At 41.9% G+C, this 20,469-nt stretch overlaps 1 protein-coding gene and 1 pseudogene across 1 annotated transcript in view; both read right to left on the reverse strand.

The window, feature by feature from the left end:
• Window positions 1-10,524, reverse strand: part of EHD4 (EH domain containing 4) — a 31,851-nt gene extending 21,327 nt beyond the window's left edge. The window contains exons 1-2 of the mRNA XM_064146234.1: window positions 10,125-10,524; window positions 3,585-3,761 (exon numbers count right to left, since the gene is read on the reverse strand). Of these exons, the coding sequence (XP_064002304.1) occupies window positions 3,585-3,761; window positions 10,125-10,363 (416 nt within the window). The 5' untranslated portion in view covers window positions 10,364-10,524. The remainder of the gene's footprint in view (window positions 1-3,584; window positions 3,762-10,124) is intronic.
• A 2,974-nt stretch (window positions 10,525-13,498) lies between these two features.
• Window positions 13,499-20,469, reverse strand: part of LOC135176848 (cytosolic phospholipase A2 epsilon-like) — a 35,600-nt pseudogene continuing 28,629 nt past the window's right edge.

Genomic DNA, 20,469 nt, shown 5'->3' on the forward strand with positions numbered 1-20,469 from the left:
TTCCTTTCTCACCTGCTCCAGCAGCATTTGAGATGTCCCTGTCTCTAATTAACTACTTTCCTCAGGTGGGCCTTGCAGAGGACTGAAACCAACAGTATTCCTCTCACAAACTGAACAAAAGCTTTCACACTGCCAGAAGCAGGAGTTCAAATTACACACAGTGAGCTCTAAACAATAACCTCCTGCCTCTGCAAGGCACACAAATTCAATGGTGGCATTATGAAAACTAAATAATTCATGAGGCCTCCGAGAATTGTGCAGAACGCTGTGGTAAGTTGAAGCTCCTCTGATGCTCATAGGAGAGTTCACTGCTGAAGACCTTCACCTCCCATCATCATAAACTGCCTTTAAGAGATCTGCATAAGAATTTAATCTTCTTATCGAGTAGCAGCTGAAGACTGTACTAAGCAGCACACACTGTGAAGCTTCCAAGAAGCAAGCTAGCACTGGGTTAAGCTGCAGGCTCAGGCTGTACAATGACCACCCCCTGCTAACCCATCACTTTAGAATGCAGACGAGTTCAAGAAACAGGGTACCACAGCAAATTTTAACTGTGCTAAGGTCAACCAAAAACTTTTAAGACCAAAGATCATCTGAGTTAGGAAGAGTTCAGGCAGTCAAATATCAGATGCAAAATACAAGATATACAAATTGAGGAAGCTGTTGCTGGACAGCTAACAGTGCAGATGATTCAAAGGAAAAAACAGGAAGAAAAAAAAGAGTTCTTGCATCTCACATTGCCTTGCTTTTCAGGTGACCTTGCAATAATGAGTCTGGAGCAAAAGCACACAGCATCCCTTCTTGGGTATGGCAGAAACAGCAGGATCAGCTACACCTCTACTTGAAACCCAAGAGGGAATAATGAAACAGCAGGCCTGGTAAAACCTTAGGGCACTATACTGATTTGGTTTTGGCGGGGGTTGGATGTTTGGGTTGTTTTATCTTGGAGGTGGGGTTTTTTTGTTGGTTTGATTGTTTGGTTTGGGGGTATTTTGTGTGTGTGTTTGTTTTGTTGTGCTGGGGTTTTCTTTGCTGTAGCTTTTAGTATATATCCACAATTTAAAGACAACAGAGGAGTTAAAATTTGAACATCAAACTAATAGTTCAGACAACTCAAACCTGTAAGGGTTATTGTAGATGAATATCTCCTTTTGACACTGACATCTGATTCTGAATCACTATTTCTTACATGACGTGTAACAAAGTGTGATTTTGAAGTTCTGCAATGTAGAAAGTAAAACTGCATACTATCTACCTTGATGACACCAGATCCTCACACAAAAAAAGCTTTACAAAAATAGCTGAGATGACTATAACTGCTTATGACTCAGCAGACTCTTGATACCATCATGTTTTTCATATTATTACAGAGCTACTGTTAAAGGAAACCAGCAATGTTAGACAATTCTTGCTTAAGTAAATTATATTGTTTGCAAATCAACAATTTTGTAATCATCTGTGATTTTATTTCTTTTCTACATTAACTTTGGATCACTCAAAGACTCCGGTAAGAATTTATACTCCTTTCTGCATCCATTCAGATACACAATAGAACAGGACCTTGTATTCTCTCACTTACTTTCACCAACATCCAAGAGCACGCTAGGTCCCATCCCTTCCTCTCCAGGTGTCCTTAAAGGTACACAGGAGAAATAAAATACAAGCTTCTACACTGAGGACCCTTAGAGAGATACCTATTAAAAGCACTGAGATACAGAGGGAAATATGAAGGGGTCATGGAGAGAAAAAACAGAGCAAGTAACATCAATAAACTAACATAGCTGATTAGTAAGTACAATCCTTGATTGTGTACTGTGTTCCTGTTTGTGTTTAGGTTTCTCCATTACCTCAGCCACTGTTTCCTTTCAGGGTACATACACTAGGACTGGGAAATAATTTTTTTTTCAAGTGGAGGCAAAGGGGAGGGAGCAGAGAAAAATACATTAAGAGGGGAGTGGAAAAGGTGACATTGAGTATACAGGGCTGTCAGCAAGGCAAATGAGAAAAGGCAAAATAAAACACCTAAGAAGATTGCAGGAAAGAACAGGGGGAATATACTGAAAAAATACTGCCCTGAAGCCTGAGACATTTCTATCTAGCTGAAGCAGGAGAGAGAATTGACACATGTTGAGAAAGCAGCAGTATGATCAGTGGCAAACTGAGGATGACACTAGGAGAATGTAAGCGCCTAGGTCTCTACTACAAAGCTAAGCAGCAAATGTGACTGTTGAGGAAGATGACGTTGCCCACAGCACTGCAATACAATAACCACAGTCATGAAAAGAACCGGAATAATGTCGTCGGTTACTGCCCATGTACATCTTTTTAGCTAGCAGATATTTCTTGCTTGTATAAGCCTTCAACTAGCTTTGACTTAGCCAAAAAATGAAATGTATACCATTCATTCATACAAACACACAGCATTACTACATGCTCTGTGTAAATATTTTAATGTTGGTCAAAATACCATTTACAGTGTAATTATTTTCTCTTTTCATAGAGAACACAATGGTGAAGGAAGAAAAACACAGTAGTGATCTGGAGGTCAAGAAGTAAATCTCACAGAAAGGGGTCTTGGACCATGAAATTTAAAATAGGACTTGACTACAGCTTCCCACAGCACATATTCTTATCTCACAACAAAGTAACAGCCAAGCCAACTTATAAGCAGCTATAAACTTTCTTCTCTGAATAAGTGCAGCAAGAGATAAGGCCGTATGCGACAAACTCTTAACACATATGTCAGTGTTTATCAGCCAAACAGGAAAATTTATTGTTAAAAGAGAACCAATTTAGATTAACTGGCTTGCAAAGCCAGGCCTCCATGTCAAGACACCGCCAAATACAGGAAGAAAACAAAGTGATAACTCACGCCATCTGAACAGAGTTATTAATAACTTTTAAATGGAAATATTCAGCCTGCTATGTACATTACCTACAGCAATACTCACAGCCCCTGAACTCTTCCCTTTTTGTTTGCAAATACACAACAGCTATCCAGAAGCTAAGGCTGAGATTTGTGCAACTGCTTGACAACCAGCTACTCACCTAACAGCTTGCATACACATTTAACCAGAAGGCATATTCACTCTCCATTCTGGTAGGCCTTTTCACATGTCCCAGCAATTCACAAGTTTGAAGAGCTACGTTAAGACTTTTGGTGAGATCAGTGAAAAGGAACAAGACAGCACCAAAGGAAAAATAGAGGGGTTTTTTTCCCTCCTTTTTTTTCCCTAGATGGTAGTTAATATTAGCATGAATCTATCAGAGAATTTGTGCCAAAACTGATCTAGAGTTCCAGCTGGTGCAGTGCTTTACAAATAAGTGGAGCTGGTGGAGCATTTCAGTAATCTTCTGTAGACCGTCTTTAACAATGATTTTCTGTTCAGTTAACTGAACATCTCCGTGCTACTGCACACCTACCAATTACCTTGAGCTGCCACCTCTCCTGCTTGTACTCCATGCAGTTCAAAACAAGTACAGCAGGAGAAATGTAGTTTAAAAAAGACATGCTGAGGCTTAAGATGGCATCGAGTAGAATTTTAAACATTAAAATCTAAAGACAGCAAGTAACCAGATCTCACCTGTTCAGGAAAGCATTTCCAAAGCGGCTGAGTTTGCGGAATGGTTTCTTAGGATCAACAACAAGGGCATTCCCAGGAACGTTTCCTTCTGATTCTCCATACATCACAGCAATGAAGGAATCGGTGGTGGGCTCTGGACCAATCCGCATGCCTGGAAAGTCTTGTTCGAGCAAGTATCTGGAGACAGAGAATACATAAAAAATAGAATGAATGTCTGGGAACTACAGCAAAAGTAAATAACTTGAAGATTCCTAGTGATACATACAATTTGGAATAAAATAGTTGCATGTTTCCTGCATTTCATGATTTCTATTAATGAGGGAAAGAGAAAACCACAAAAAACTGCATTCCATTTTTCTTCACAACTAGATTTTTAAGGGGATAAAGTAAGTTCCTTCACAAAACCAGAGTAGAAAGTATTCCCTCAACCGCAGCACCCGAACCATTCAAGAGGATGTTAGCCTCTAGCTTCCAACATTCCTCCAGCCTACACTATGGTAACTGCCATTTCTCAAAACCAGCAGCAGACAGCTGTGTTTAAACTTTAAAACATGAGAGCTATCATCCCCATTGACCACAGCATCATCCTTAAAATGTTTACCTCAAGGCTAAGACCAAGTTCTTTTCAAGTATGTTGCAAGGTGATGCTAGGGAGCATTAAAACTCTCCAATCAACTAGTCTTGCAGTTCTGAAAAAAACAAACCCCCAGAATATTAACCAACTTACCACATTTTAACTTTTTACATAATCAAAGATGGCTTTAAATGAGAATTCCTCTTCAGGTGATAAACCTACACCCAGTAACAGCACTAATTAAGCTTCAGCACATCTACATCAACACTGGTATTTAACTTTTTTTCCCCAGATCCTTATTCCAACAGCACTATGCCTGTTCCGCAATCATTTCATACACCAATGCTGATCTCTGAAGACCTATAGGCTGCTTTTGATGAAAAACCCACCATTATACAAAGTGTCTGTACTTGCTGAACAACCTCTGCCTTCACATTCAGTATCCAAACAGTAATAGACTTTGTAGTTGAGTGCACAGAAGCAGAATTTATGGAACTACAGATATGAATATATAGCAGCCTCAGCAAACTGGCTCCAATCAGCTCAACCTACGATCTGGGAGGCTTAAGGCACAGAACAATTATTTACATGAGATTTCCTGCAGGTTTCTGCTTCCAAACTAATTAAATAAACAAAAATCCAATGCTATAAACTGTGGAAAAGGAAGAACATAAGAATGATCATGCCAGAACATGTCAAAGTCATGTACCAAATGCAAGCTAAAAGTGAAATAAACCAAACCCCTCTCTAGAAATAAAACAAACCCAACACAGACCTCTCTGCCCATGCAAGAGTGTACAACACAGAAAATCCCTCATCTTAGTAAGCAGATAATGAAACTAAATGAAGAGAAAATTCCTTTGGCAGTTCAAGAGTTGAGCCCTTTTTGCATGGAAATGCTGAAGTCCAAGCACTGAACACATGAAATGCAAAAGCACTCCTGCCTCCTCATGGAACACCACTGCAGACTAGGATCTTCTAGAACTGAGATGCAAAGGCTAACTCACAGGAGCCACAGCATTTTTCCAGATTGGACTTATCCATGGCATTGATGAAGAAAGAGGAATTCTACTTTCACCTTCTAAAATAAGGTTTTTGACTTGCCACAATAAAATGTCCTACTTCAAAGTCTCTCAGTTCTACCTTTCCTTGTAGCCTTTCTTTTAAAATGGAAAGAATCTCTCAGACTCCTAACTTCATGAAACAATTTGTCATTTCCAGACTTCTGTTGGCAGAGAGACCAATTCATAAGGTGGCAACACAAATAAGAAGCTCCAAGGGCAGCAGTAAAGAACACTGCACTGAATCAAATGCATAGGAGAGAAGTCACAGAAAACTAAATTACGGGATCTGATTGCAGGATAACACATCTCCAGGGTAAAAGGATAGTCACTACGTCATAAGCTTATGAACCCACCAGGCTTGGATATGGACATTCAGTGATGGCAGTATTTAATATACCTGAACAAAACCAGCCAAACAAAAATACCATGGCCTGCTCACGAAGTTGTTGCACAGGACATTTGCAGAATTTACAAGGAGTGGGCAGTATGGAAGGCCTTTCAGGATTTCCTACATTTGTATTTTCAGCTCAGAATTCTAACAATGCAAATGCAGATTAGCTGGACAAAGAATAAAGTACCACTGAATTGCAGTGATACATCCAAGTTCATATTGCAGGTGCAGCTTTAAACCCCAGGCTTTCACAGCGATAGCGATCCAGGAAGGCAAGCTCTCCTTCCAAAAACTGAGTCCCACCCAACAGTCACAGTACTGAGCCTGGTACAGCTATCTAGCAGATGCAGGAAACATTTTGCAAGGCAGCTGTTTTCCCTTAAAACTGGCCTACGGTCTGACACCGTGAAACAGTATGGACTTGAGCCCTAGTTCTTCAGCACTGGCTGTACAAGCTCTGGCACACTGTCTCTCAGCACGAAAACACCGGTTTCGCTTATCCACACAGAAGGGACGAGCACTCTTCTGTAAACTGGAAAGAGGCAAATGCTTTTGTACAGTGTACTATATTAAGGTGGGAAAATACCTGGATTTTTAGCATCCGCAACTGCATGCCTTTCTCAGGAATTTTCAGCAGAGAGGGAGTTCAAAAGGGTTCACAGGAAGAATGCTTTAAAATAGCGAATGTCCCGCAGACAGTCTAGATCAAACAGCAGACATCCTGTTGACTCTACTCCCTTTGTTTTCACCTGGGCTATAACCTTTCTGGCTTGCCAATAAACATTCATCTATGTTCCTTTGCAAGACGTATAGTCAGACTATGGGAAACTGGCTTACAGAGCTCCAGAGATCGCAAAGATTACTCACAGTCTTGCATACTGATAATCATCTGAGGTCTAAACGGTTTATAATGTACAAAGAGGTGAGCTGGACAGAGCAGCACTGAGCAGGAATACTGTGCTATAGATTGGGAGACAAGATCAAGTTCCCCTTCAAACAACTGCTCACCTTCACACAGCACCAAAACCTCCACCTTTTTTTTAAACACAGTAAAAATAGCAGATGATTGCTTTAGTGTAAGAACTCTGCTCCACATTACACAAAACTTCAATGCAGAGCTCATAAAGAAGTTTCAGTTTTTATCCAAACAGATAAAGAAGGACTTTTCCCACACAGGCAAAACAGATGCAGACCATTCTTGCTATAGAAGTAACTGCACACTCCGTGCAGACTCCAGGCAATATGCATACAAAAGGGTGCTGTCATGAAGCCCTGCTCTGGCCGAGTTACGTAGAAGGAAGTTTACCATTTGAACCTCTCAGTAATACCTGTGAGCAAGGTAAACACAGAGCTTGGCAGGCTGAGGAATTTACTTCTGTTTTCCCTCATTTTGATAAGCTCTTTAGAAATGAGTCAACCGGTTACACTTCTGAAACAGCGAAGTTGTTAAACAAGTCAAACATTATTAGTCTACAGGCTTAATTCATTGTTAGGAAAAAAAAAGGTCAGCAACTGCAAACTGACCAGCTCCTATCCCTTTTTCATACACTACAGTTCCCTCCTGTCTCCATCTCCTTCTCTAAAGCAGACAAGATAAATTGAGAGAACTACAGAAGCTGCAAGGCCAAGCAGCTTGCATGCAAGATAAGCTTTTGGCTCTCGCCCATCCTCCTACTCTATTAAAAACAATCAGACGAGTATTAACATTTGTTTCTATTGTTGCTATTAGATACTTGAGTAAAACAGTGTCACCACGTTACACCTTATACTGCAAAACTGAATGTCCCAAATGCAAAGAAGATAAACAGCACCCAGTGGAAAACCAGAAGAGCTGTTAGAAACCTGGAAGTGTTTGTTTGCATATCTCAATCCCTGGGGACATTCAGTCATTGCTAGATGAGTATTTTCCATGAAGACTTGGTGGAAGGAACTGGGTGGATGTGAATGCAACAGAGGTATGAAAATGTGAAGTTCTCACGATAATATCCAAGTCAAAGCAAATCTCAAATGAATATTTGTCAGCTAAACTGAATTGTTAGGTTCACACATAAACATAACAGTAAACACTTAAGTATATCTAGGACATCCTTCTGACTAAGAAATGGAAAAATGTGGAACTAAAATGGATTTAATTAAGATTTAACCTAACGTTTGCTCATTAAAAGGCTAGCAGGAAAAACAACACCCTGTAGTCCAACTTTGGACTGCAATGAAACCACAATTATAACTATCTTGAGAACATATGACTTAACTTTTTTCCAAAGAAAATTCAGTCTACTAGAAGGGAAATTCATTCGTTGGTGACCTGGAGGCTGTATTTGCCTATGTCATCTAAGTCTTGCCTTCAGCATACAAATACTTTTCTTTTTCTTTTTTTTTTTTTCTCTTCTTTTTCTTCTCTAAATTGGATTTTGAGTAACAGTCACCTTGACACTGCCAAGTTGCTGCCCATCCTGAACAGCACATGTCCTCCTGCCAATTTAGCCAATTATTAACTACTCTATAGTCAACACTGATTTGATTGGTGGGGTCAGACTGTGGTCCTTTAGAAGCAGGAACAGCTGTTCGATCACTGATCGTTGCCTAGCAGTCAATTCTTGTCTTCTCCAGTATGTAATAAGGGATTAAAGCACTCTGCGATCTACCTAAAACGGGGACAGGTGAAAGTGTTAAGTGGGTGAAGAGATGGGCACATCCCAGCAGAAGTCACCTCCTCCATTGAGACAGTTATTTTAATAAAATGCACGAGAATGCACTTTTGAAAGTGACCAATGCAGGAAAAAGCTTGAAAGAGCTGCAAGAAATTATACTTCTTTTCTCATTCAGACTCTACATGAGCAGCAGCCAACCCTATTACTCAGAAGGTTATGGTTAAAGTGATAACGAATTAGTCACAAAGCAACAATACCAAAAAGGTACTGCAAGGAATATCAGCATTTCAAAGCACAATACTGACTTGCACTCCAGTCATATGGGGGTAACTGTAAAGGACAGAGAAGTTGAGTGCTCATAAATCGAAGAGTATCTACTCTCATCCAAGGCAAACTCTGAGGAGGGGTGTGGGGTGGTTGTCTATGAATCGTGAATGACACAGCAACTCCGCTGACAGGCAGAACAGGTTCTGGTATGCACATATTTGGGACCATTCTGTCTCTATTACTCCCAATCCACAAGCCAAGTAATAACAATTACCTGGGAACACACAGAGGCTGACCCAGCAAGTGTCATTTAGAAGAAGAAAAATCAATCACTGTGGCTAAAGAAACGTCTGGAAAACTCAAATCACCCTCCCCACAAGTGCACTTTGTGACTACCTTTGAAGACCTTAAAACTAAGTTTCTCTTAATTATAACATTTTAAAAGTACTCCTTTGAGCAAAACCCACTTCAAGCATTTACAGGAATTCAGAAATAATCAGCAAAGAACCAAATCCAACTTCAAGCTTCCAAATAGCTTGCTGTAAAACCAGGAAAGGAATATGATTAGCTCTGCAAACATCTGAAAAAGTGATCAGGTGAGTGAAGGTAAACATTGCTCCTCAATGGAGAGGGGAGGGAGATCTTCTGCAATTTAAAGAGAAACGTGTTACGGCAAGGCTGACTGCAACCTTTGGAACCGCAAGAGAAATACCTGTAACGTTTACAGAAGGGTTATAACTAACTTCAGGTCAAACTCTGATCCACGGCACCTGCGTTTTTTGCAGAGTTGGGTATAACCTCAGGCTGATTCATAAACTGGAATGACACGGTCAAACACATGCAAGCTACTCACAAGCTCCTAACGCCCGAAGCACGCTCCAGCTTCCTCAAGCAAGCTACCAACAAAACCCTAGCAATAAGGGCGGCAGAAACGTCAGAAAATACTACAACGGCAACAACGCTGTTAAGCGGCCTCAGCAGCGCCTTTGCCGGGGCAATACCACGGACCCAAAGAGCTGGGCTTCAAAAATCCACTATCCAGGTGCCCCATGCTGCTACCGAGTTTCTCTCGCATTTTCACAGCCAAACCTTGAAAGGAATGGGAAAGAATGGGGAGGAGATAAGGTTGACTGGTCCCTGAGGGAAACAGCCGTCATGCTGTTTTAAAACGAGCAATTTCAAGATTTAAGAAAGAGGAAGTGGAGGTTACACTTTCTCAGCAGAACATGAAATCGAATATGCTTACACAGGAAGCTGGCAGGAGGCTTACAGAGTCTGTAACAGCCCCCGGAGCTGCACCCATCCTCTGCGTGGCATGGGAGGCTCTCGGACAAGCCTTGCTCCTCGGCCGTGCCCCACTGCCCCAGGCTGCCGTAGGGGTGGCAAGGGGCAGCTCGCCGAGGAGTGAACTGCCAGCGCGTAGGAGGCGTTTCTGGGGCAGCAAGAACCGCCCTGGGCAGCAGATGAGCCAGGATTACCGAGCGGACGGCAAGGGCGAGGCGGGCTGGGCGCCGGCCGGCGATCCCCATGTGGGGCCGGGCGCGGCGGCGGCCTCAAGCGAAAGGACCCGTGCAACGCCGGGGGCGGACTTACCGGATGAAGGTGGTCTTGCCGGTGCTGTACTGCCCCACAAGTAGCACCATAGGCTTGTTCTCGAAGTCGGCCTCCTCCAGGGCGGGCGAGTGGAAGTCATGGAAGCGGTAGTGCTCTTCCAGCGGCAGCAGCTTGCGGAGGTAGAGGTCCCGCAGAGCCCCGGTGACCGTTTGCACCACATCGCTACCGGCGCCGCCGCGCTCTCGGCCGCCGCCCTGCTTCCCCAGCCAGCTGAACATCCCGCCGCTGCCAGAGCCCCGCTGCACTGCCGCCGCCAGCGCCTCCCCACACGCAGCCGCCGGCGGAGCGGGAGGGAGGACACCGCCCCGGTCGAGGCCCGGCCCCGGCGCGGGGGCGGTGCCCGGAGCGCTGCCGCCGCTCTTGTGCCTGCCTCGTCTACCTATGGCGGGGGGTGGGCTTCAGATTGGTTTTATTATGTTTGGGTTTTTTTGCATAAGGGTAGCGTTATTTCCCCCCCCCCTAGAATCAGAGGGGGTTTGGCCACGTCTCTGCCTCTGGAGGTGGTTTGTACCTGCTGCTTTTCCGCGCTAAAATGTCATCCCCGCGACATGAAATCCGGAAAGTCTGTGACAGCCCCGGCCCGGACAGGGAATCGCCCAGATGCTTCTCGTGTTTTTCTGATGATGGTTGTTGAGTTGGATGCCAAAGAAGTGTGTGACTAAGCGCCGTGGGAGTTCGCCACCACATTAGGCAACTATTTTAAACGCAGTGAAAATTCTTAATGTGCCGTTTAAATTTTGGGGTGGGACATGTAGCGGATAGGACCAGTACTTCTAACCTTAGCTCTCGCCGTTCTGGGAAGCCTCGTGGGAGGATGACTTTCCCCATTGATTTTACAGGTGATTCCACAGTGAATAAAACATTGAAGAAACCAGTAAAGTTAATGCACCTTTTCTCTGCCGTCAAGGTTTGCCTGTGCTGAGTCACTGCATAGAAAACGGTATCTTGGACTTCCAGTTAAAACAGCGAGGAAGGAGATTTTTAGCTGAATCTGTGTGCCAACATTGTGTTTGAAATGTGTCTTGTGGCCTTGGCTCCTTTGTGACATCCTTACTAATTCAAATCCCTTTTTGCTGGTCCAGCACATCTACTGATGCCCATTTTTTGCTATGTGCCTTTCTTCCTCCTAGCTTCCATTGTGAATGTTATCTTTTTTCACCAATACACTTCGCTTCTAAATGCATCAGCAAATTTGGATATGCCCTTTCCATCTCACTCCTCCCCATGCTGTTGCTCAAAGAACAGATGTTAGGCTCTCAATCCTGAGCATTTGACTGCTCTGTCTTTCTTGGTTCCTTGCTTCACGTTTTATTTAGGGCTGTGCATGTGTTTTGCAACTCTTTTGCTGCACTTTCCATGCTGAGTCTAAAGATTTTGCACTGTTTCATGTAGGGTCTTGCTGACTGATTTCCTTATTTTTTTTTAAATGCCCTTTTCATACTTTGTTTTTTTGTTATTCTCAGTTTTATGACTTCCCTATAAGTTAATCCATAGGTAATTAAGTTCTATAAGTTAATCCATAGGTAATTAAGTTATCCTTGCAATTACTTATATATTTTCTGTCTTATTTCAGTAATTTCTTTTAAGTGAGTCTTGCATCGTCACATCTTTAGATTTGACTACTCCTGATTATCTGTTACCTGTGGAAATATCTGAGCTGTGGAAAACCTAAGTTTTGCAGTCTGGAACAAGATTGCTTTACCACTTGTCTCTGGTTCATCTGGTATTTAGTGACTGGAGAACATTACAAAAAGAGGGCAGGTACATATTGTCTCAGACTGTCCTCACAGCCTTTGGGAATTGATGATTCAGTGCAGGACCAAGGCAGCTGCAGAGCTTTTGTATTTTTCAGTCCTTAAAAATGTTGCACTGAATGCATCGCTCAGTTCTTGTGAACTCATAAACGTTTATCAACAGCGATGTCCGGGGTCAAAGTGGACCATAACTTGATTATGTGTTATGTGCCAATCAACCTTACTCTGTTAACTTTGAACCTGCTGCTTGCTAGTTTGGACTGATACCCTTCAGGTCTTAGAAGAGGTGCTCATTCACCTCCCACAGGGCATTCCAGAGTTCACAGATCTCACACTTCTCTGCCTTTCACTTATGCTGCCCTTTATCTAGGTTGCAGACTCCTTATCTATACACTACATATGTGAATGCTGTTCCATCTCTTTGATCAGCCCTGATATTTTCCTCTGTGTTCTTGTTGGATATAGAGAACTCAGAGATTCTATGTAATTATTTCATGCAAGCTTTTTGAAATGAGGTAAAGTGCTCATTGTTCTCTGTGACCCCTTCATGGCTGCTGGAAAGCTGCAGGAAGGGCAGGGAAGTGTTTGGACTCACACACCTCATTCTGCTTGTCTTCAGACTTCCTGCCTAGGTGTTTCCTGCTGTCAGTGTGATAATTTTTGTCCTTCAGACAATAAAGCTCTAACTGTATATGTGAACCTGGAGTGCTTCCAGATTCCCAGGTCTGGCTGTGCCCTCTAGCTACATACTGTCTCATATTGCAATGCGATCCAGCATGCATCAGCATGACTGCTGCCTTTGCTTTCTTGTTTCCATGGGAGGTAAACCCTGGGCATATAGCCCATGCAGGAGCTGTATGGGCTCTTGGGATGTGTACCACAAGTAAATGTACACTGACCTAAGTGACAAAAAGGATTACAGTGCTGTGCACCACCTTGGAGGAGATCTTTGACCTCGAGGGCAAAGGTTTTCATAAGCCTTCCATTTATGGCCCATAGTAACAAGTTCTCTTGACAAAAGATGCTACAGCAGAACAGAGGAGCAGGGGAGCCCGTAGGAAACATGGGCTTGTCTAATAGATGTCTAACGAATAAAGCAATAGCACTGAATAGAAATGAACTTAGAAAAAGAATAAATGGAGACTTGGGATTCTGTCTGTTAAAAAAACAGGAGCCATGTTAATGTGATGACCACAGCATCAGAAAGATGGAAGTTAGTGTTCAGGTGCAGTACCCAGCATTTTAAAAATAGCATTTGGGTGAGTGGTATTAGGTACATAGTTTTAGATCTGCTTTGTCTCTGTTTCCTGTGTCTTTTTAGATATAACAGCCTGAAAAAACTTTAAAACTGTAAATCTTTGGTATCAATAACATTTAAATTCAGTTTAATGAAATAAATTATTATGAGTCAGTTCTTGTAGAGGTCGTTCTTAAATGTAGTCCTAAAGTCAAGGGGCCTCAGGATCCTGAGGCAGGTCTGGAGCAGGCATAATTTCTTCTTGAATAATTTTTCAGCAGCTGTGAAATGAGTCTACATGTTATCTTTAATTGTCTTGATAGTAGAGGAAGCAGCACCTAAAAGAAACGTCTCACCATGTGTTTGCTGTGAAAAAAAGTTTATTTACTGTAACTGTGACTCTAAAAAAGGTTTGTTTTTTTATATAAAGTTTAATATTTATTTACATTCACATAATTACTCTGTAGTTCACAAATGAGCTTCTGGAGTTTGCTTTGGAGACAATGGATTTTGTTCTCTGCTGCATTTCTGGACTGGCAATCCTCTCTTCTTTTTTTTTTTTTTAGCACAATTAGAGCACAAACACAGTCAGTGTAAACTTCCTCACATGTCCTTGTCTGTGCATTTTGGCCTTGGCCTGAAAGGTCACTTCTGCAAGCACTGGGAGAGCACAGCCTCACCAAGCCGTGCTCTTGAGGTTGTCAATGAAGGAAGCACATTAATTCATTAAGGAAGAGCTCTGGGGACTTTTGTGTTTATTCCCTTCACTGACAGACAGTCTTTCACATTTCCAATAACAAAGAAAGTGCTATTATTAGCTTTTTTTTTTTGCTTTTCTTCACTTCCTAATCTAATTCCTTTTTTTTTTTTTTGTTCCCTCCTTCTTCGTTAGCAGGACTCATAGATGCTTTATTTCATATTCCCTAGTGTTGGGCTGTCAGCCAAATGCTGGGTTCCTTCTCTATCAGGTGTATACATTCTGTCTCCTTCAGGTGGTTTTTGCAGTGGTTGCTTTTTGCTTTTGCTGCTTTTTCCGCTCCACAGTGGTACGCAAGGCCTGCAGAATCAAATCTTTATTGTTCTGGACATTGTAGTAACTTAGGTTCACCAGTTTGTCAAAATTTTCCTTTGAATAACTCAGATTGTTTATGTAATATGGACCACAGGTATTGGCAACATCAACATCACCTTCTGCCATCTCTGAAGGACTACGTTTCACACCTAAGTGACAAACAATGACTCAGTTAATTAGCAAAAAGTGATTAGAGTCTGAGCATTTCTCAGGTATGGACACAGAATGGATCACAGCCCAGAATTCCCCCTGCACAGGTGTTTTTTATTGCTGGGATATTTGGTTGGCAGCAAGGAGCAGAGAACCTTGTGGTGACGAGGCAAGCAAGGGCTGTCCTACATCAAAACAAAGTAGCTCCTCTTTTGAGCACAGGAGGGTGGGAATCCCTGCCTTCTCCTCCACACCTGGAGTGAGTTCTCAGCATGATCCCCAAGTTCCTCTCAGAGGTAACATAGCCCTAGCCTCTGTCTTGTTGCTGTTTCCCAGACATTGCAGCACCCTACACTTCTAGCCAAGGTGCAAGGGAATGGCAATCGCTCCTTCTCTCTTTCCTTCCCTTCTCCCAGTGCAGGCAACAGCAGCAAGGACCTCATGAGAACATGGTTTCTTTCTGTGCAATGGTTCTGACAACACTGCCACTGCCATTTTCTATGTCTTCCAGCTTTGATGCTATGTCTCATTATTTCTCTCGGTATTTTCCTTTCACGGGTCCTGGAAATCCACCTGTTTCAGTGATTGAAGCTTTCCAAAAGCACATGTGCCTTCTAAGTGACATGATGATAGATATTCTTTCATGTAGCATAAACTAGAACATCCCCTGGCACAATCTGCTGCACCAGCATATGTTTCTTACTGGAAGAATTATGAAAATAAGTACAGAAGACAGATATAAACAACTGGATTAGGTCACCTAAATGGAAAGATTTCACAGAGCCATTACCTGGACATAGCACAAATATTTATGGTAACTTCCTTTCTATTTTTTACAGTAGTAGGTAGCTCAAATTTTATGTAACCTCAACAGTGAGAGTGAACCTGATATTCCCTAAATCACTAAGATTTTGCAGGGACACTGAAATATCTTTTTATGCCCCTTTCATCATGCCATGATAATTAACACATATATCACAGGTCCAGGCAAAATATTCAGGCAGGTAGTCCCACAAGTGTAATCTCTGGAAATATTAGGTCCATTTCATTTTTTGATGGATGACAAAGTCAATAAACTTATGAATTCTAATTAATTTGTCAGCAGAAATTAGATCTAAAACTAATGCAGAGCTGCAGTTTCAGCCTATCACAAAGCAAATATTCACAAAGACCTCTGCAGTGGGTTGTTGATACAGGGCAAAAAAAAATACCCAAGGCTGGCCCTGGAAATCAAGTCTCAACAAATTCATAGATGCAGAAGAGGTAAAACATACTTACTAGCTTTTCTTTAGAAGATTTTCATAAGTCACCTGTGGTCAAAATAATATCTGATCTTATCTTGAACTTTGCCTTTTGCTCTATACAGTGACACCATGAGTGATTTGAATTTAGCTGCTGAGCTGGTGGAGGTTTGTCTGCGCACTAAACTCAACAGATGCCACATGCATTCTCTGAGCTGAGAGTCTGCTTACATGGTATATTCAATGCACAGGAGGCAAACCTGTCCTTCCTCAACTCACCGAAAGTGAGAACTCTGCCTATACTCAGTTTAAGAAGCCCACTGGGCTGTATTAGTTTTAGCTTGACTGCACTGATGCGACACAGGCATATGGACAGGCTGAACTTCTGTCTTCCTGCTAGTATGTAAAATAAACATGTTCTTGGAAGGGGAAAAATCATTTAATTTGTTTAGGTTCTGCAGATTCCTGCACTGTAATATATGCCTTTGATTGCTAAAGGACAATTGAGAATCCCATCCCTGGACCAGAGACCTGAAGTTATGGAGAACTGCTGTTGCACTCTAACCTGTACACTCAGCATGAGAGCTCACACATCTTTTTTCTTCTCCATCATTACCACAGTCTCCTTGGTTTTCTAACAGCTGGAGTGAGGGAAAGGTCTAACAACATCAATCAAAGGGTTCTGATTTTCCCAGAAGTGTCTGTCCAAGCTTGACAGAGGTACTTTTCCTGGTTTTTCAGAGACTTACAACCCAACTGGTACAGCTCGAGTGAAGCAGTATGAGCTGCCTTGCACAAAGAGTTTTCCCTTTCTACTCTGATTGTGGAATAGCCTCACCAGTGCAGGAGTTTGAATGTGTTGGCTTTAATTGTTTCATGCTCAGGCTCTGAATTGCCTTCGCTAAACAAGCTGATGGAAGAGCTGGCTGTGGGAAAAGTGCTTGTTCATCTAATTGAACTAATACTTCAGGTGCTGTACAGCTTAGATCTGGGCTAGGGCACCGTACTGAAGAGCTCTAAGTTAAGCTGATTTCTGCCTGTCAATAACAAAGACACCCGTCCATAACCTCCAGGCCTTTTGGCAGCATCTGTCTTGTCACCGTGGATGTTAGCTCTCAGCTGTGGTGTAGCAGCCCTCCCAAAAATCTGCACGAGCTGAGCCCATTAACACCCTTTTCAGATTCCCTGATAATTTATGTTGACGTGTAGCATCTGCACGTCATCTGATGTTCACCTGAAATGAAGAGTTAGGAATAACATCCCTGAGTTCTGAAAATTATCAAAGGTGGGTAAACATCCCAGCAGTCCAGAACTAGTTCTAAATCCTTGTTCTAGTTCTTTCTCCTTTTCTCCTTCCTCTAGTTCTATCTACAAAAAACAAGCACAACCCCCAACCTTTCAGCTATGTGATCTGTGTTGAGCTGGTATTGAATGGTGTGTGCACCTCCATAAATACACTTAGACTACTTGAATCTTGTTCAAAACTCCAGCTGCGCTCCTCAGGTATGCAATGAACTCAATATGGAATAGCTATGAAGCAGTATCTACTCTATCTTTTTTATGGCCTTTTTTTTTTAAACACACTTGAGAGAGTAGTGTCTGTGTCTGTTTTGTTATTTAATTTTATGTATCAGCTTAGAACTTTTAGGTTTCAGTGTACTGTGGGACTTTGAAGTGGCTGAAAAATAAACATTCTCACAGCATGAGCTAGTATTTTATCATTTGGTGAAGGAGTAACTGAAATTGTTGCCACTAACAGCAGTAGTATGGCATTGTGAGACACGATACCAGGACTTAGAATTCTCCTGTTTTGAAGTGACCAGCAAAGCTGCTGCAGCAGCTCTTTTTAAATTTCAAAGTAGGACTGACTGAAGTGAACAGAAACTGTCAGTGCTGTATTTTCATCACTTCTCTACAGCTCAGCATTATACTTTCATCACTCTGATGTTTCATACTTTTGTTTACAGGGTTATCAGCCTAACTGTAAGCCTGGAAATTGTTTTAAACAATGAAATCTTTAGATTCCCCAGAGGGTCCTCTGACAGGAAAGGATAAGAAGTATGAGAGGAAATAACCCTGCTAATTTCCACCACTGCAGATAAACAGAGTACACTTTTCATCTGTAAACACTGCAGTCTAATAAACTTACCAGGTGCTTTGTACTCCCTGAAAGTGTCATTTACTAGAGGGAAAAATATTACAATAGGTGTTTCTGGGCTGTCCTTGTCACCAACAATGTAGCATTCCTTCAGATGTGGGGTTTCCTGATCATCTGGCACCTTTGTAGGGAAAGGAATTCCCTGTTTTGCAAAGTATTTAGAGGCTTCTTTCAGGGGCTGGTTGCCACAGCAAGAAAACAAAACAAAAAGAAAGCATCACAAAAGGTGGGAAGCATTTAGAATTTTACCAACCCCAAATTCAGTGGATATTTTTATGGGGTAAAGGCCAAATTCTTTACCCAGCTTAGGTGTAAGACTGTACATGGACCTAACGTCTGGAGAGTCAGTTAAGTGGAATGGCTCTGTGTCCACATGCCTGTCTTTGAAAGCGTACATCCTACACTTGGATATTGAAAAGGCTGCCTTCAGACAGCTTTTCATTCCTAAGGAATTTACAGTTCTTAAATACAAACTGTTCTTGCATTTATTTGTATGTCTAGTCCTCTACATCAGACCTTTCTATTGGTACAGCTTGTCCTAAATGTGCAATTCTCCATGCACACAAATATGTATTATTGCACTGAGAAGTTTCAAACAGTTTTAAAATGCATTTAGTTTTGTTCATTCTATGTGTGACTGCCTTCAGATCAGCTAAAATGCATTTACAAACACAAATGGGCAGGTTTGGTTTACTAGATGATAATACTGTATTATTTACTGAGGATACTTGTGTTGGTCAACAAAGATATGTGACCCTGCTAAACGTTTAGCTTATTTACACTTCTCAGATACAGGGAGTAAAAGTTTCTCTGAGTAGAGGATCAACCATTCTTGCAACTCAGTGATGGAATGGAAAAAGCAATAAAGAAGAGTTTACCAAGCTTACCCCTGTCTGGGAACCTGAACTGTAGTTGAAATGCAAAATGACATCCACTTTCCTTTCTGGTCTCATAAGTGGTGGGTAACTGGTAGCAAAGGCAAATGCTGTATCAATCAGGGTGAGGTAGTCTGTTGCTGTGGTCAGCTGGTTCGGCTGAGAGTCAAGCTCACAGTCTAAAAAGAAGCATTTTTATTCCGAGGAGGTGCTCAATGTAAGAGAGGTGCTGAAAAAGTCGCTTGTTAACAAAAAAATGAAACCCATCTTTTCTTGGATCTTGGCTCTACCTATACATCTAATTAGCAGCAGTTCAGTCATTTCTCAGTTCCTTGTCTGTCTTCCTCTTTCCACTATTCTGCAATGTGTTTGTCTTTCTGCTAATTAAGAGGGATTATTTTGAGGCTTGGGCGAGGAGGGTTAATTCTGTCTCCTGGTTTGCATGTTACTGATGGAGTCATTTTGTTTGGAGTTGTTTTGATTTTTTTCTTCTTTTTCATGTAGAAATTATTAAAACAGCACCTCACTGTCTCAACAGTCTGGAGGCCAAGGATGCCTTCTGCACTACGAGAACAGGCACACAGCTACTAAGGTACAGAGCATCTGGTGCCAGACTGAACACACATTTCCAAACTGGGTAACAGGGAGTACAGTTACAAAGGATACAACTTGTAAGTAAAGAGGTAACATGAAACAGCTTTCCCTCCTGCATCCTTTGAGGACTGACCAGGCAAGAGACAGCATATGATGGCACCAGTACTAGACCAGAAGCATGCAGGCTGGCTGGCACACCCTCAGACACACACTGGTTCACTAAGCAGCATCTTTTCATCTATCAGTCATCAGTTCTCACTGAATTTTTAAGAACCTCTTTTACAAGCCTCTTCTGCTACCTAATTTTAACCTTCAGTGACAAGCAGTTTCAAATACTATCGGAGGAGTGGAACAGAACAAAAAGGCAGCTTGGTAATTTCTTAAGCACTGTTTCTTTTTCAGAGACTGGTTTAACATAAAACCAAATCAAAGTTCTATACCATACCTTTCCATGTGGAAAACTGGCTCTCTAGGTAGTCATCGTTCATCTGGAAGCCCCTCAGGAAGTTATGGATTTCTGAAGCTGCTGGGCGTAACATGACAACATCACGGAAAATGCCTGAAAAGCTGTCGGTGGGACAAACAGCTCGAGTGTCCAGCTCACTTGGTCTTGTAGGGAATAGGCTTTCATCCTCTGCAGAAGAGAGAATAAGAGTTCTTTTGTGTAGTTTCGTTGTTAATGGCAATATCTGCCATCATCATTTGCTTTAACGAGTCTGGCCAAAATTTGACTTCTTTCTCTTTTCATTTCCAGGATCTCCACATGCCTCCCAGATTTTCAGCTGAGCTTTGTAAAACCCCTTTCTTCTTCTTACTCCATAGTGGTAAAGGCCTTGCAAAAGAGTCAGTTTCACCTACATAAATTTCTTTGCTATTCTATGATTTTATCCACCACAGTGTCATGCATTTCCCCTGTCTTTCTTTGTTACTCCTTGTTAGTTTCTCCTTCAGCCACACACATAAAAAGCCACACAATCACAATCTCTCAGCCACACAAAGATAATTCATGTTCCATACTAGCAAATACAAGCTCCTTGTTTTAACAACCAGAAGCTACCCATCACAACTGCACAAAGTTAAAATAAATCATCCTTTTGGCTACATTTCTGTCCCTTACCATGCCTTTTCCCCCCTGCAGTATGTCTGTATCTTTAAAATCTCACCCTGCCCTGCTTACTTAATTTGGTTTCATATTTTGCTACTCTCATCCTTTTGACTAGTTTGGAATGACTTCCAATGTCTG

Source organism: Pogoniulus pusillus, chromosome 1 (genome assembly GCF_015220805.1).
Source record: "Pogoniulus pusillus isolate bPogPus1 chromosome 1, bPogPus1.pri, whole genome shotgun sequence".
NCBI classification, from domain to species: Eukaryota; Metazoa; Chordata; class Aves; order Piciformes; family Lybiidae; genus Pogoniulus; species Pogoniulus pusillus.